Genomic DNA, 15,577 nt, shown 5'->3' with positions numbered 1-15,577 from the left:
GCAGTGTTCTTTAATATAAATTAAGTGGAAAGCATCACTGTAAAGGTACATGATAGTTTAATAATTAATTAAGAAAAAGTGAATGACTTCAACTCTGAACTGTTCTCCCTAAAAGAATGATGTTTTTTGTTTGTTACTTTTGCTGTTATTTTTAGAAATAAAAAACCAAACCAACTTACTGAATCTTAGTGGAAAAACACTTTGTGTGACTGCAGGATCAGTGCTGTCTGTGGTTGACAGTCCTAGTACTCTTCTCTGTCAATATATCAACCTACAGCTCTTGAATGCAGATCCACAAGGTGCGTACCTCCCCCAGTTGTGAACACTCAGCGGGCAGGTAATGGAATGCTAGATGTTAAGATTCCTTTAATGTTCAATCTTTCTGATTTATATGGATTTTTCAAGTCAGTTTCAACTTAGTAATTTAAAATGTAGACTCCCACATTTCTTTGGGGGACACTCATGGCTTGTTTCTTTGGTATGTTTATGTAGAACACCCATCCATCTAACATGGTTAGGAAATAAGATAAATTGGTTAGGTAAAAATTATAGCTAAATGAATCTAAATTGTTTAAATGTCAGACCATTGTAATTTTTAATTTTTCCCCTTTTTCTCTTGAAATATGTTCTGAGAACTGTTGTAAGTATCCACACCTTGATCAGCAGACTAGATCGATACTTGGTTTTCCTTGATATTTTAAGGTCCTCATTGTTCACATTTATTACTGTCTTCACGTGCTTCATTTGACTGTTCATATCTGTTCATATCTCTTCCCTAAACTCCTGGGCTCTTATACTAATTGTTTTTTCTTCCCTTTCTCCTTTCCCCCAATGGAATATTTAAGATTGTCTCTATTTCTACAATTAATCCCACTCCTGTACCCACTTCTGGCTTTCAAACCTTTAGCTCTGCCCAGTAGAGCTCTCTGGTCACCACCTCCAGTAGGGATCCACCAGTGAGAGGGTGAACTCTCAGGATTTAAATCTTTTTTTATTTTCCTGTAGAGTGTTTAATGGGAACAGTAGGCACTCTTCTGCTTGAAAATCCACTTGGGCAGAATGGGCTCACCCACCAAGGTCTTCTGTATGAAGCAGCCAAGATGTTTGGCCTCCGGAGCAGGAAGCTAAAGCTGTTTCTGAATGAGACTCAAACGGAAGGTGAGGAGATTTTAGAACATGCTAATTTTTTTCATTTTTGTTTTTATCTTCTTGAAAATAGATTTTGATGCCATCAATCATTTGTAGATTGATTATATCTGTAAGAGATATATGCTATTGTTTTCTTTTACTTTTTTGCTGTCTCCAGAAATTTGCCATACTGTGAATGTTAATAATAATTAAAAGGATGATTACTGTTTGTTTTGGAAATAATCTAAAAATATATAATGGTGTATTATTAAAAACATACGCTTCTAGGTAAGTTAGCTTGTTTGCTGATCCCAAAATTGTCCTCTTCCCCGAGAATCAAAATGATCACTGTATCTTAAAATAACAGCTTGAAGGAAACATAACTGACTTTGTGCCTCCTCCTTTACAACTTATAAAGCATTCCTTTTCTCAGTGAGCTGCATAAAAATGTGAAGAGTTAGGTCATTAGTTGACATTCTCCATTCCATAATTCAGAAGACAGTGTCACAGGCTAGTGTCTTTAAAGATAGGTTGTCTCTTTCTCTCTTACTCCCACTTATATCATCCACTTCTGTGATTTCAGCTTCTGTGGCTATTCGGACAATTTCTCTGTTGACTTTTTAGCCCTCCCCTTGGGTTCTGTTCTATAATCCCCTGTTTCACATGGGTGTTCATTTTAATGCTTATGCTGCTGGAATCATTTCCTCAAATAGCTTCCTTTAATGGGATCTGTTTTTTTCTGATTAATAGCCATCCTTCTTGTCATCTCAAAACCTTTTGTCATGTCATCCTTTTATTTTTACAGCCTTATAGCCTGGGATTTATTGGAGTTTCTAAATCAAAATTTGTGTCTCCCAGCACTGGTGGAAAGTTACTAGACATTGTCTTTCCCAAAGTAGTCATATCTTTGATTTTATCTTTGAATATGCTGTTCTTATGGAGAAGGAAATGGAAACCCACTCCAGTACTCTTGCCTGGAGAATCCCAGGGCAGGGGAACCTGGTGGGCTGCCATCTATGGGGTCGCACAGAGTTGGACACGACTGAAGCGACTTAGCAGTAGCAGCAGCAGCAGCATGCTGTTCTTGAATATAAACTTTTTGGTATAGCATTCTTCATTTCTGTTACAGTGTTTTGATTTCTAACATTTCCTTTTAATTCTTTCCTAGAATTTCCATCTTTGTGTTTATATACCCATCTGTTCTTCAACGTTCTCTACCCTTTCTGTTAGCATCTTTAACATTAATCCTAGTTATTTTAAATTCCCAATCTGATAATTTTGAAATCTCTGCCTAGTCTGAGTCTAATGGTGATGCTTGCTTCATCTCTTCCTACTGTGTTCCCTTTTAGAGTAACTTGTGATATTTGGTTGATAGCTGTACATGATGTTTTGGGGAAAGGGAGCTGAGGTAAAGTAGGCCTTCATTGTAAAGTTTTATGTTTATCTTCTAGGAATTAGGCTATAATTGTTTATTGTTGCTGTCAGCCCCAGAGGATCAAGTTTCCCTCTGTTGTTTTATGGTTTCCCTAGAGATTCCTTTTTAAATATGGTCAGAGCTTTGCACATCCTTTCAGCTGTAACAGCCTAATATACAGGAGCCCATATGATGTTGTAGTAGAGTATGTGGGGAGAAGTGGCAGAAGTGTTCTATAATTTTAAAGTTAGTTTTCAGTCTTTAGTGAGCCTATGCCTCTGAGCTGTGACCTTCACAGATGTTTACTGACCTTTTAAATTTTTCCTCTTCAGGTGAGAAAAGAAGGCTGAAGGGGCCTAGAGATGGGTATTTCTCTTTCTCCAGGTCAGTTAGGCTTTGGTTAAAATGAAAAATAATAGTCACTGAGAAGGAAGAAGCTCTCACATTTTATTGGGAAATTTTTTCTAGGAGGCTTGTATCTTCATTTCCTCCATTATTGTCACCTTTTGTGTTTAGTTGATTTTTTTGTATTGTACTATTTTCTCACTTCCTTTTGTGTTTTTTTTCTGTTAAGATGCTAGTGTTTACCATGGGGATTACAACTAACATCTTAAATTTATAACAGTCTAGTTTGAATTGATGCCAGTTTGACTTTTATAACAAACAAAAACTCTGCTTCTATACAGCTCTGTCCCAATTTGTATTCTTGTCAGGATTTATATCTTTATAATTATGTGCCCCAAAACATAAATTCTTAATTGTGTTTTATGTATTTTAAATCATGTAGAAAGCAAAAAGTGGAGTTGAAAATTAAAAGCAACAACAATATGACTTTGATTTACTGTCTAGCATTCTTTCATTTCAACCTGAAAGATCCATGTAGCATTTCTTTGTGGTCAGAGCTGGTAGTAATGAACTCCTCTCTCAATTTTTGTTTACTTGGAAATGTCTTAATTGTTCCTTAATTTTTGAAGAAAAAATTAAGAAGAAGAAAAGCTGTTTTGTTAAATGGAGAATTCTTTGTTGATAGTTTTTTCTTTTAGCACTTTAAATATGTTACCCCTTTGCCTTGTTGCTCCCATGGTTTCTGATTAGAAATTAATCTTTTAATGTTATTGAAGATCCCTGGTATTTTGCCTCTCTTTCGCTGCTTTCATGACTTGGTTTTTATTTTTTCAAATATTCTCTATATTCTTTTCTTCCTGAAACTCCCATAATGTGTATGTTGGTCAGTTGGCCTGTGTCTCATAGGCTTCTTAGGTTCTGTCCACTTTTCTTCATCCTCTTTTCTTTTCCTTCAGACTGGATGATTTCACATGTCCTATCTTCAAGTTCACTGATTCTTCTGTCTGCTAAACTATGCTGTTAAACTTCTCTAGTGACTTTTTTTTTTTAAGAGTTTTTTGATGTTAAGCATTTAAAAATTTTTACTGGATTTGTTACAGTATTGCTTCTGTCTTATGTTTTCTGGGGTTTTTTGGCCATGAGGCATGTGGGATCTTGAGTCCCTGACCAGGGATTGAACCCTTACCCACTGCATCAGAATGGGACCAGGGGCCTGCTAGGGAAGTCCCTCAAGTGACTTTTAATTTCAGTTATTGTGCTTTTCATTTCCACTATTTCTGTTTAATTCCTTTTTATAATTTCTCTATTGATATTCTCATTTTGTTGACAGTTTTTGTGCTTTTTTAGTTGTCTGTGGTTTCCATTGGCCTTTCCATTAGTCTGTTGTTTTCCATTTAAGACAGTTGATTAAGACAGTCTGTCTGTTAAGTTCAGGTATCTGCACTTTCTCAGGGACAGATTCTGTTAATTATGTTTTCCTGTGAATGGGCCGTACTTTCCTCTATTTTGTATGCCTTGTAATGTTTTGGTTGTTGAGAACTGGATATTTGAATGTGGTGACTCTGGAAATCAGGTTCTTCTCCCCAGGGTTTGCTGTTTTTGCTGGTTGAAGGCTGTAACCATCTGTTTATGACTTTTCCAAACTATTTTTTAAAATAGTTCCTGTATTAATATTTTGACAGGAGTTTTTTTGACCTCCAGGAACTAAAAGTTTAAAAACAAAATACCCACTTCTCCTAGTCTTGAAAGATTGGCTTTTTTCTGGGCCACTCCTTCAACTCTGCCAGGCCCTGCCTTAGGCTTCTTTCTTTTTGCACTGAGTCCTGCAAGTCAGCCACCTTTGGCCACTAAAGCCTTTTATCTTTATTGGAATCGAATGCCTAGGGTCTTCTCAGGTCTCTATGTATGCATACTGCTCTGGGCTGCATGTAGCTTTCTAAATTATCCGGTATACTGGGACACTTCTTTTTAAATTTAGCTGTGCGGAGTTTTAGTTGTGGCACATGGACTTCTAGTTGTGGCACACAGGCGCAGTAGTTGCCGTGCATGGGCTCTTTCATTGTGGCCTGTGGGCTCCGGAGCTCACAGGCTCAGTAGTTGTGGCTTTCTTTTTTCTCTCTCTCTTTCTCTCTCTCTTTCTCTCTCTCCTTCTTTCTCTCCCCATTTTCTTTGAGTTTTTATGTATTCAGTGTGTTTTGATCTATAACATCTGTTTTATACTTTTGGATGTTCAAATTTTTTATCTTTAGTTGTATTGTCTCCTGTATCTTTTGACCTGAGCCTTCAGTCTTTGGTAAGTTTTTGCCTTCTGACATTGTAAGTGTCCTTGGTTTATCATGTACTTTTTCTTCCCTAAACTTGGAACTGACTGTTCTTCCTGTTGTAAGGTGTTAGTATTTAGAAACCACAATTCTGAGCTACTTGCTTAGAATTGTGTCTAGGCCTTTTCTGTAGACATAGAAAATACTGTTTGACAGTATTGTCCAATCAGACATGTGTGGCCCTTCATTTATGGATACTGAGTGTATGTAATGCAGTGCTAGCCCAGTATTTTCAATAAAGGAATTCATGCATTCAAAAAAAAAAGAAAATACTATTTGAGTGAGGGTGTAGGTACATCTTGGTCAGTACTCAGATTAGTTAAGATTAGTTAAGGGCACAGTCCTCCAGAAATCTGCCTAAAACTTCTAACCCCAAGTATTAGGAGTTAGGCAGACAAAAGACTTCAGACAAGACTCTGGTCACTCTGGCACGCACATTTCAGAGTTTCCCAAAATCACCCTCAGGTTTGATAATATACAAGCAGGATTCACAGAACTTATGGAAGCTGTTGTACTCATGACTACATTTATTATAGGGAAAGAAAAAAAAACTAGAATCAGGCAAAGAGAAGAGATGCCCAGGGCCAGATCTGGAAGGGTGTCCGAGTATGAAACTGCAGGTTTCCCCAAGGAGTCATGGACAGTGTTACGTCCTCCCAGCCCAGAGCATGACAGTAGTATGTGTGGTGTATTATCAACCCAAGAAGTGCACCTGAGCCTTGCTGTCTAGAGTATGTGTTAAGACTTCATTACATAGGTGTAATTGGTCATATGATTGTTTTTTCTGGTGTGGCCAGCTCCACCCTGAGTCATCTCATTGTCATCTTATTAGCATAAATTACCAGGTGTGTTCACAATATATAACAAAAGATAACTCCAGGAAAAAGTACCCCCCAGTAGCTGAGACAGAGTTTAGGCTTTCCTTAAGGTAAGGCCGAATATCTTGCTATCCAGGCAGTTAACATTTTCTTTTTAATATTCATCCAGAATAGATAGAAAAATTATTTCCTTAAAACTTCTTATTTCTCTTCTAGAAATTACAGAAGAAATCCCTATGAAGACTTTGAATACAAAGACCGTGTATGTTTCTGTATTACCAACTACAGCAGACTTCTAACATTCAGTTATCTGTGGTTCAGTCAACGTTTCCCTGGCATATACCTGTTCCTCCCCCCTCTACTGAAACACACATGGACACAGATATATTGAAGATGTTTCATTCAGGTGCATGTATAATAAACTGCTTTTTATCTAAAATCACAATGGAATTGATCAGGTGACTTGAGACTTAACAGTAGTATTCACACTTAACCTTAAACACCTATGCAGTTATGTTGGGAAAGTTGGTGTTACCTCAGCTCTAAAAAGTATGCTTCAATACTTGAAATTTTAAGTATAGCATATAGAAGTAGTTTAAATGGTATAGTGTGTGTGTCCACACACACACACACTCATATATTTATATATTGTTCTGTGGCTTTTGAAACTTGTTTGAAATCTCTTAAAGGAATGGACAGTGTTGTATATTTTTTGCTACCTGGATTTTCCTGGGTAATTTGATGGAATATTTTAAATTTCAGTAAATCAGAACAATAAGCTTTCTCTCAGATAATATATTAAAAGTTATTCATTCTCCCATCTTTAAAGAATTCAAAACTTAATAGCCACTTCCATATTAGACACCAGACTAAATATCTTTTTTTTCTTTTCATTGAAGGAAATTTATTTCTAAAACTCTTCAGATTACTTTTGAAACACATCTGGCACCAAGTTATTTCCAGGGCTATGACCATGTTAACGTCAGCAAACTAAAGAGGGTGATTTGAAGCAATTGTCCTAATAGTTAAATTATGGTAGTAAACTAAATATCTAATTTCACTTCTTCCCAAAAATGCTGTGTCAAAGAAGTAGATGCCAAGACAAAATTAGATGTGCAAGAATCTGTTGGGGGAAGGGTATCTTTCTCATACACCAAAGATAAAGGGGAGGTTTTAAGACAAAGGTAGAGCCTTCAGAAAGAGTTCAGAGTTAGGCAGAAGTGACCTGACTTTGGACCATGTCTTGTTTAGTCAGTGGCTGAAGGGGACTGTGGCCTCAGCACAAATGTATCCATTGATCTGAAAATCCAGTAGCTAGAGGCTTGTCAGCCAACTATACTCCCTACATCAGATTCTCCTGAAAGAAACTCTGAATCGTGTGGCTCTCGCCACTAGAATAAATTCATTCAAATCTAAACCCACAAAACTGGAGGAAACCACACAAGATAACAAATGTTGGCAAGGATCAGAGAAACCTAGAACCTTTGTGCGCTGTTGGTGGGAATGTAAAATGTTGCAGTCACTGTGGAAAACAGTATAGAGTTTCCTGGAAAATTAAAAGGAGAACAGGTATGATTTCTGTGATCCAGCAATCCTCTTCTAGGTATATGTCCAAAAGAATTAAAAGCAAGGTCTTGAAGAAATATTTGCACACCCATGTTCATTGCAGCATATTCACAGTAGCCAAGAGGTAGAGCAACTCACATGTCCACTAAGGGATGAATAGAGCAAGGAAGTGTAATGTATACATGCAATTGAACATTATGCAGTCTTGAAAAAGAAGGATGAACCTTGAGGATGTTAAGCAAAGTGAAATAAGCCAGTCAGAGAAAGGTAAATGCTGTGTGATTCCCCTTGTATGAGATATCTAGAGTAGTCAAATTCATTGAAGCGAAACACAGTGATGGTTACCAGGTACTACAGAGAGGGAGAAATGGGAATAGTTTTGCAAGTTTTGAAAAGTTCTATAGGTCTTTTGCACAGTGTGAATATAATTAGCATACTAAACTTGATTCTTAAAAATAGCTGAGTTGTTTTTTGAATGTCAGAGGGTCAGAAGCCAACCTGAAAGAGCCTCCAGTGGCCAAAGCTGGAACGGTGTGAACAAAAATGTAATTTAGTATTGAGTTAAAATCCAAAGTATAAAATAAACGTCAGTGAGTACATGCTGATATAAATGATTGAGTAAATAAATGAGAGGTGAGACAGATCTTCTCAGTAAAAGTCAGCATAATTTATATAGATGTTCCCTCTCAAGGTGGTACACCTTAACTCCACATACCCTGAGAGTGGGCTATACTTTGTGATTTACACCAAAACAGTATAAAGTATGGAAAGGGGACAAAAAGCAACTTCACAGTTAGAAAACTGGCACACACTGCCTCAGACAGGTCAGCATCATCAGTTATGATAGCATATACTCTTAATAGGACTTGATGAAATTGTTACTTTACTTCTGTTGTCTTCCCAAGCACTTAGAACCCCAGACTAACCATGAGAAAAACATAAACTCAAACTGAGAGACATTCTGACAGTACCTGGCTCATCAAAACTGTCAAGGTCATCAAAAACAAGGAATATCTGAGATAGTCACAGATCAAAAGGGATAAAGCAGACAAAGGTTAAATATGATGTGACATCCTGGATGTGATTCAGGAATAGAAAAAAATCTGAAAGGGAAAACTCATGCGATTCAAATAAAGTACAGAGTTTAGTTAACAGTATTGTATCATTATTAGTTCAACAATTGTGAAAATGTACCACGATAAATGTAAAATGTAAGTTACCAATAGGGTAAACTGGATGTAGAGTGTATGGAAACTGTTAATAAATGGAAGAAAATGAAATTTAAAGTTATTTGTAATAGCATCAAAAACTGTGAAATACTTCAGGGACAAATTTGACCAAAGATGTGTAGTACCTGTATCCTGAAAATTATAAAATATTGCTTAGAGATGTGAAAGAGGTATGTCATGTTCATATTAGTCAGGTAGTGCTGCCATAACAAAATACCACAAACAAGGTGACTTAAACAGCAGAAGTTTATTTTCTCACAGTTCTGGAGTTTAGAAGTCCAATATCACCAAGTCTGCAGGTTTAGTCTGTCCTGAGGGCTCTTTCCTTTTCACTGCATCCTCACATGGCCTCTTTGTGTGTGTGAACTCCCGGTGTCTCTTGTTAGGACACTAGTCCTATGGGATTTAGGGACCCACCCCCATGACCTTGGCTTCCTAGTTGCTGGTGGTAAAGAACCAGACTGCCAATTCAGGAGACAGAACTAAGAGACAAAAGTTCTATCCCTGTGTCAGGAAGATCTGCTGGAGTAGGAAATGGTAACCTATTTCATATTGTTTCTTGCCTGGAGAATTCTGTGGACCAAGGAGCCTGGCAGGCTACAATCCATAGGGTTGCGAAGAGTCGGACACAACTGAAGCTACTTGGCACCTGTGACCTTAATTAACCTTATAATAGCTCTATCTCCAAATGGGCATTTGAATTTCAAGAAAACAACTCAGTTTATAATAATTTTCATAGATCCAAAGATAAATTTAAGCTGACAGTTATCCCAAGTTAATCTAAAGGTTTGATGTAATACTGATAAAATCCCAGCAGGATATTTTTAATAACATTAAATAGCTGGTTTTAAATTTTATATGGAGATACAGAGGATTTCAGACCCAAATTTTCAAAGAGAAGTATGAACTTTGAGGCTTTAAATAATCTTATTTATGAAACTATATAATTAAGACTGGAATTGGCAGAAAGATAAGAGAGTATTAGGGTAGAATAGAGAATCCAGAAATCAGTTCAGTCGCTCAGTCGTGTCCAACTCTTTGCAACCCCATGAATCGCAGCACGCCAGGCCTCCCTGTCCATCACCAACTCCCGGAGTTCACTCAAACTCCTGCCTATCGAGTCGGTGATGCCATCCAGCCATCTCATCCTCTATCGTCCCCTTCTCCTCCTGCCCCCAATCCCTCCCAGCATCAGTCCTTCCAATGAACACCCAGGATTGATCTCCTTTAGAATGGACTGGTTGTCCTTGCAGTCTCAGGGACTCTCAAGAGTCTTCTCCAGCACCACAGTTCAAAAGCATCAACTCTTCGGTGATCAGCTTTCTTCACAGTCCAACTCTCACATCCATACATGACCACGGGAAAAACCATAGCCTTGACTAGACGGACCTTGGTTGGCAAAGTAATATCTCTGCTTTTTAATGTGCTCTCTAGGTTGGTCATAACTTTCCTTCCAAGGAGTAAGCGTCTTTTAATTTCATGGCTGCAATCACCATCTACAGTGATCTTGGAGCCAAAAAAAATAAGGTCTGACACTTTCCACTGATTCCCCATATATTTCCCATGAAGTGATGGGACCAGATGCCATGATCTTTGTTTTCTGAATGTTGAGCTTCAAGCCAACTTTTTCACTCTCCTCTTTCACTTTTATCAAGAGGCTTTTGAGTTCCTCTTCACTTTCTGCCATAAGGGTGGTGTCATCTGCATATCTGAGATTATTGATATTTCTCCCAGCAATCTTGATTCCAGCTTGTGCTTCTTCCAGCCCAGCGTTTCTCATGATGTACTCTGTGTATAAGTTAAATAAGCAGGGTGACAATATACAGCCTTGACGTACTCCTTTTCCTATTTGGAACCGGTCTGTTGTTCCATGTCCAGAAATAGATCTATGTATTTTCAATTAATTTTTTTTAATGATCCAAGGGATATGAATGGGAAAGGGATAATGTTTTCTCCAAAATGGTGCTATAACAAGTGGATTGTAATAGACACACGTACACAGAACCTGTTCTATACCTCTCCATTTACAAAAGAACTCATAAGACATATAAATACAACAAATATAAAATATGGCAAAATATATTTTACCACAATGTATAACAGAAGTAAAAGCTAAAATTATAAAACTAGAAGAAAACCTTAGTGACTTTGTGTGGTAAGTAAAATGGTCCCCCAAAGATGTCCTCACCTTAATCTCTGGAACCTGTAAGTATGTTACATGCCCAGGGTCACATCTTTGCAGGTGTGATTAAGGTTATAGAATTTAAAGAGATTATCCTGGTTTATCTAAGTGGGCCTAGTCTAATCACAGCTTTTAAAAGCATAAAACTTTCTCTCACCTGAGGCAAGAGAAATTGACAGAAGGGGAGGTAATAAATTCCAAACATGACAAGTGAAGAAAGAAATATATATTTAAGCATATTGGGGGCTTCCCTGGTGGGTCAGATGGTAAAGAATCTGTCTGCTATGCAGGAGACCCAGGTTTGATTCCTGGGTTGGGAAGATCCCCTGAAGAAAGGAATGGCTACCCACTCCAATATTCTTGCCTGGAGAATTCCATGGACAGAGGAGCCTGGTAAGCTACAGTCTATGGAGTCACAAAGAGTCAGACCCAACTGAGCAACTAACAAGGCATATATATGGTAGAAAAATGGTACTGATGAACCTATTTCTAGGGCAGGAATAGAGACACAGACGTAAAGAGCTGACTTGTGGACATACAGGGGAAGATGGGACAAATTGAGAGAGTAGCATTGAAATATATACATTACCATGTTTAAAATAGATAGCTCATGGGAAGCTGCTGTATAACAGGGAGCTCGGCCTGACTGATGCTGAGCTGGGATGGGGGTGGGTGGGAGGGAAGCTCTAAAGGGAGGGAGTATATGTATGCTTATGTCTGATTCATGTTGTACAGCAGAAACCAACACAATGTTGTAAGGCAATTATCCTCCAATTTAAAAAACCCAAATATGGGAGTTTGCTATGCAGTTGCTGGCTCAATGATGTTGGGGTCCATGTGCAAGAACTGGAGAAGGGCCTCTAGGAGCTAAGGTCAGATGATAGCAAGGAATCAGAGACCTCAGTCCTTCAGCAGAAAGGAACTAAAATCTGCCAGTAGCCTGACCGACCTTAGATTCTTCCCAGAAGGCCCTGATAAGAGCCTAGACAGTCAACACCTTCACTTTGGCTTTGTGAGGCTCAAGGCAAAGAAGTCATCGAAGTCCACCAGACTTCTGATCTGCCAACTTATATGAAATAATAAATTTGTGTTGTTTTAACCTGTTTGTGATAATTTATTACAGCAAGGGAAAAGTTTTCTTAAATAGTTTACAAAAAGCACAAACTATAAAGGAAAATATGAGTAAGTAGGACTTAGAAAACTAAAGACTTCACTTTTCCAAAAGATATTTTATAGATAATAAAAAGCAAACCACAGACTGAGAGAATATTTGCAAAATATATCTGAAAAGGACTTGAATCCAGAATAAATAAGGATCTCTGAAACAATGGTAAGACAAACTGCCCAGTTTTTTAAAATTTGGCTAAAGATGAATAGGCATTTCACTGTAGAAGGGATACAAATGGCAAATAAGCACATGAATATTGTTCAGCATCATTAGTCATTAGGTAATTGGAAATTAAAGCTATAATGGGAATCATTACATACCCACTAGAATGAATAAAAGTTAAAAGTCTGACACTATCATGTGTTGGCAAGGATGTGAAACAAACTGGACCTCATACACTGTTGTTGGGAACATAAAATGGTACCATTAATTTGGAAAATATCAGTTCCTTAAAAGTTAAACATAGACTTAAGGTCCATACAAGAATGCATAGACCTGTTTTTTGTTTTTATTTTTGGTCCTCTAACTATAAACCATAAAATAACTAAGGAGGCAACCAAAGGAAAACTCTCAAAAGTGTTAAGGAAGAGGTGAATTGATTTGGAACCTCATGACTGGAAAGACAACCTAAGTAGTAGAATTTAATTTCGCCACTGAATAGAACATGGTGATCCAACCTATCCATAGAAGAGAGTCAAGTAGTCCATTCCTCTCACAGATCAAACAGAAATCCCTCAAACTATGATAAGTCCCCTACATACAAACCTTCAAGTTGTAAACTTTCAGAGATGTGACACGTATTTGCATGTTCAACCATGCTAGTTCATGTGTCTGGCGTACATTGTCCCTTGAACACATACTCTATGAGTGGTTGTGCTTTTCTATACAGTACTGTTGTGCAACATGAGGAGCTTACTGATTCCTTGAGGAGGCAGTTAGTTTTTGAGACACAGGAGCATAGAATGGAATATGAAATTTGCAGCAGTCATTCAGAATGCAACCCATGCTACCTTACCATCTATGATGAGGAAAAAAAGAGCACCCAGACATCACTGCATCATTTTTTCAAGAGGGTATATAGAATTGAATCCTGCAAGGAACCAGAACCTGTGCCAGCAACATCAGCTATGAGTGAAACTGCAGCTTGCCCTCCATCTCCTGTTGGTGACAATACTTCAGCTCTACCGTTTCCCACCTCCTCTCCTTCCAGTCAGTAACCCTTCATGAGTTGACAGATCCTGTATGCCAGCCAAATTATGTGTGTGAAAAATATTATAAACTTATTATGGTATAGTACTATGTAGCCTCCTGTGTTAGTTAGGTACCCAGTCTAACTTTGTTGCACTTAAAAACAAATTGGACACATGAACAAGCTCTCTGAATGAAAGTCATTTGTATGTAGGGGACTTACTGTGTATGAGACAAACCCAGCACCATCAACAAGGGAGTTCTGGGACATTAAGCAGTAAACATCAAGCCCCACTTCCTCCCAGAGACCTGGTATTACAAGGGGTAACCAATAGAGGGCATCCTACCATAAGAACCCAGATAAGGCACTCTCTTGTCTTGATTGGCCTGAGTAACCCATCTCTTGCCAGAGACACCAGGGTGACTGGGGTAACTAGTCTGTTTGGGAGGGGAGAGAGGGCCAGGGTTTGGGGGGAGAAGAATGTTTCACTGTAATAACCATGTGGCCTGTAGCGCAAAGATAAGGCAACTCTAGAACAGAGATGCTACTTAGTTCCTTGAGGCCAAAAACCTCTCATCCCAGAGCGAGACCCAGCATCCCAACCTAGGAAAACTCCTTTTATCCCTTCAGGCAGCACTAGCAGGGAGCCCCAATGGCACCAGTTAAAGCAGACTGAAAATGAAGTTGCTCAGTCGTGTCCGACTCTTTATGACTCCATGGACTGCAGCCCACCAGGCTCCTCCATCCATGGAATTTTCTAGGCAAGGGTACTGAAGTGGGTTGCCATTTCCTTTTCCAAAAGCAGACTGAAATGACACCACAAAGCTGCAAAATTTAAACTGTTAGTGGAACCACTATCTACAAAAGGAGGTTAAGACCTACACACTAAACAGAACAGGATACCTGCCTGCTAAAACAAAAGATTTAAATAGGGGCCTAAGCCTCCTAACAACGGTAAATCTTTATTCTGAGAACTAAGAAAATCACAACTCTTGACAAAAGAATCACTGACACCAATACCAAGTTTAAACAAATGTTGGAATTATCTGACAAGAAAATCCTAAGGACTCCACCCAGATACTACTAGATCCAATCAATGACTTCAGTAAAGTTACAGGATACAAAGTTAACATACACAAATTGCTATCATTTCTATAAGCTGATGATGAACTATATGAAAAAGAAATAGAGAAATAATATTTATAATAGTATCAAAACCGATAAAATGTTTAAGAATAAATTTATGTATAAAATAGATGTCTAGTGAAAACCTATATAGCACAGGGAACTCTACAATGCTCTGTGGTAACTTAGCAGGGAAGGAAATCCAAAAAAGAGGAAATATATGTATATGTATAGCTGATTCACTTTACTATACAGTAGAAACTAGCACAACATTGTCAAGCAACTATATTCCAATAAAAATGAAGAATAAAAGAAAGAATAAATTTTACCAAGGAGTTGAAAGAAATAAACCGTAACTCTACTCAGCCTTCTCTGACACCATCCTTGTAAGTCAGGAAAGGGGATGATTGGGAATACTTTGTTATAACAAAGTGATTTGAGGTTAGAAGTCTGGACTTTGCTGGTGTGGTGGGATGCAGCCATAGTAATGGTGAAAGTGAAAGTGAAGTCAAATCCGACTCTCTGCAACCCCATGAACTGTAGCCTACCAGGCTCCTCCATCCATGGAATTTTCCAGACAAGAGTACTGGAGTGGGTTGCCATTTCCTTCTCCAGGGGGTCTTCCTGACCCAGGGATCGAACCCGGGTCTCCTGCATTGCAGGCAGATGCTTTTACCGTCTGAACCACCAGGGAAACCCCTAGTAATGGTATTTTACGGTATTTTGCTGGAATAGAGAGGTTATTCTCTAAAAGTTCGCTGTCTTTCTAGGCTTTCTCTTTTCTGGTCTTTGGCTAGAGCTTTTGGGTGTTTTTTGGTTTGTTTGTTTGTTTGTTTTGTCTGCACTCTCTGGCATCCCTGGGTTGTTGGCCTCTTCAGTTCTAAGCGCATGATGTACAACACAAAAAGAAAACCCAAAGAACTGACCACCATTTTGTCACTTGGGTCCCGTGATATTGTGATTTATAATCAACATATATTTAGTCTTTGTTCCTATTTCTGGCACCTCTGCTTTGCTGGTTTCTTCCAGCCTCTGCCCAGATGGTACCCACCCATCTGGGCCTTTGTGGACACTCTGTGTAAAGCAAATGTT

The 15,577-nt window shown here is 38.3% G+C and overlaps 1 protein-coding gene across 1 annotated transcript in view; it reads left to right on the top strand.

Moving 5' to 3' along the window:
• The window catches only part of IARS1 (isoleucyl-tRNA synthetase 1), an 86,111-nt gene extending 79,646 nt beyond the window's left edge, over positions 1-6,465 (top strand). Inside the window, exons 32-34 of the mRNA XM_055427456.2 lie at positions 156-299; positions 1,006-1,158; positions 6,243-6,465. Coding sequence (XP_055283431.2) covers positions 156-299; positions 1,006-1,158; positions 6,243-6,325 — 380 coding nt within the window. The 3' untranslated portion in view covers positions 6,326-6,465. The remainder of the gene's footprint in view (positions 1-155; positions 300-1,005; positions 1,159-6,242) is intronic.
• The last annotated feature ends 9,112 nt before the right edge of the window (positions 6,466-15,577 follow it).

The sequence above is a fragment of the Moschus berezovskii genome, chromosome 7, assembly GCF_049115385.1.
Source record: "Moschus berezovskii isolate FMDL1 chromosome 7, NW_MosBer_1.0, whole genome shotgun sequence".
Taxonomy (NCBI): domain Eukaryota; kingdom Metazoa; phylum Chordata; class Mammalia; order Artiodactyla; family Moschidae; genus Moschus; species Moschus berezovskii.
Note: the sequence above shows the minus strand (reverse complement) of the source record. Positions and strands in the feature narration are given on the sequence as shown.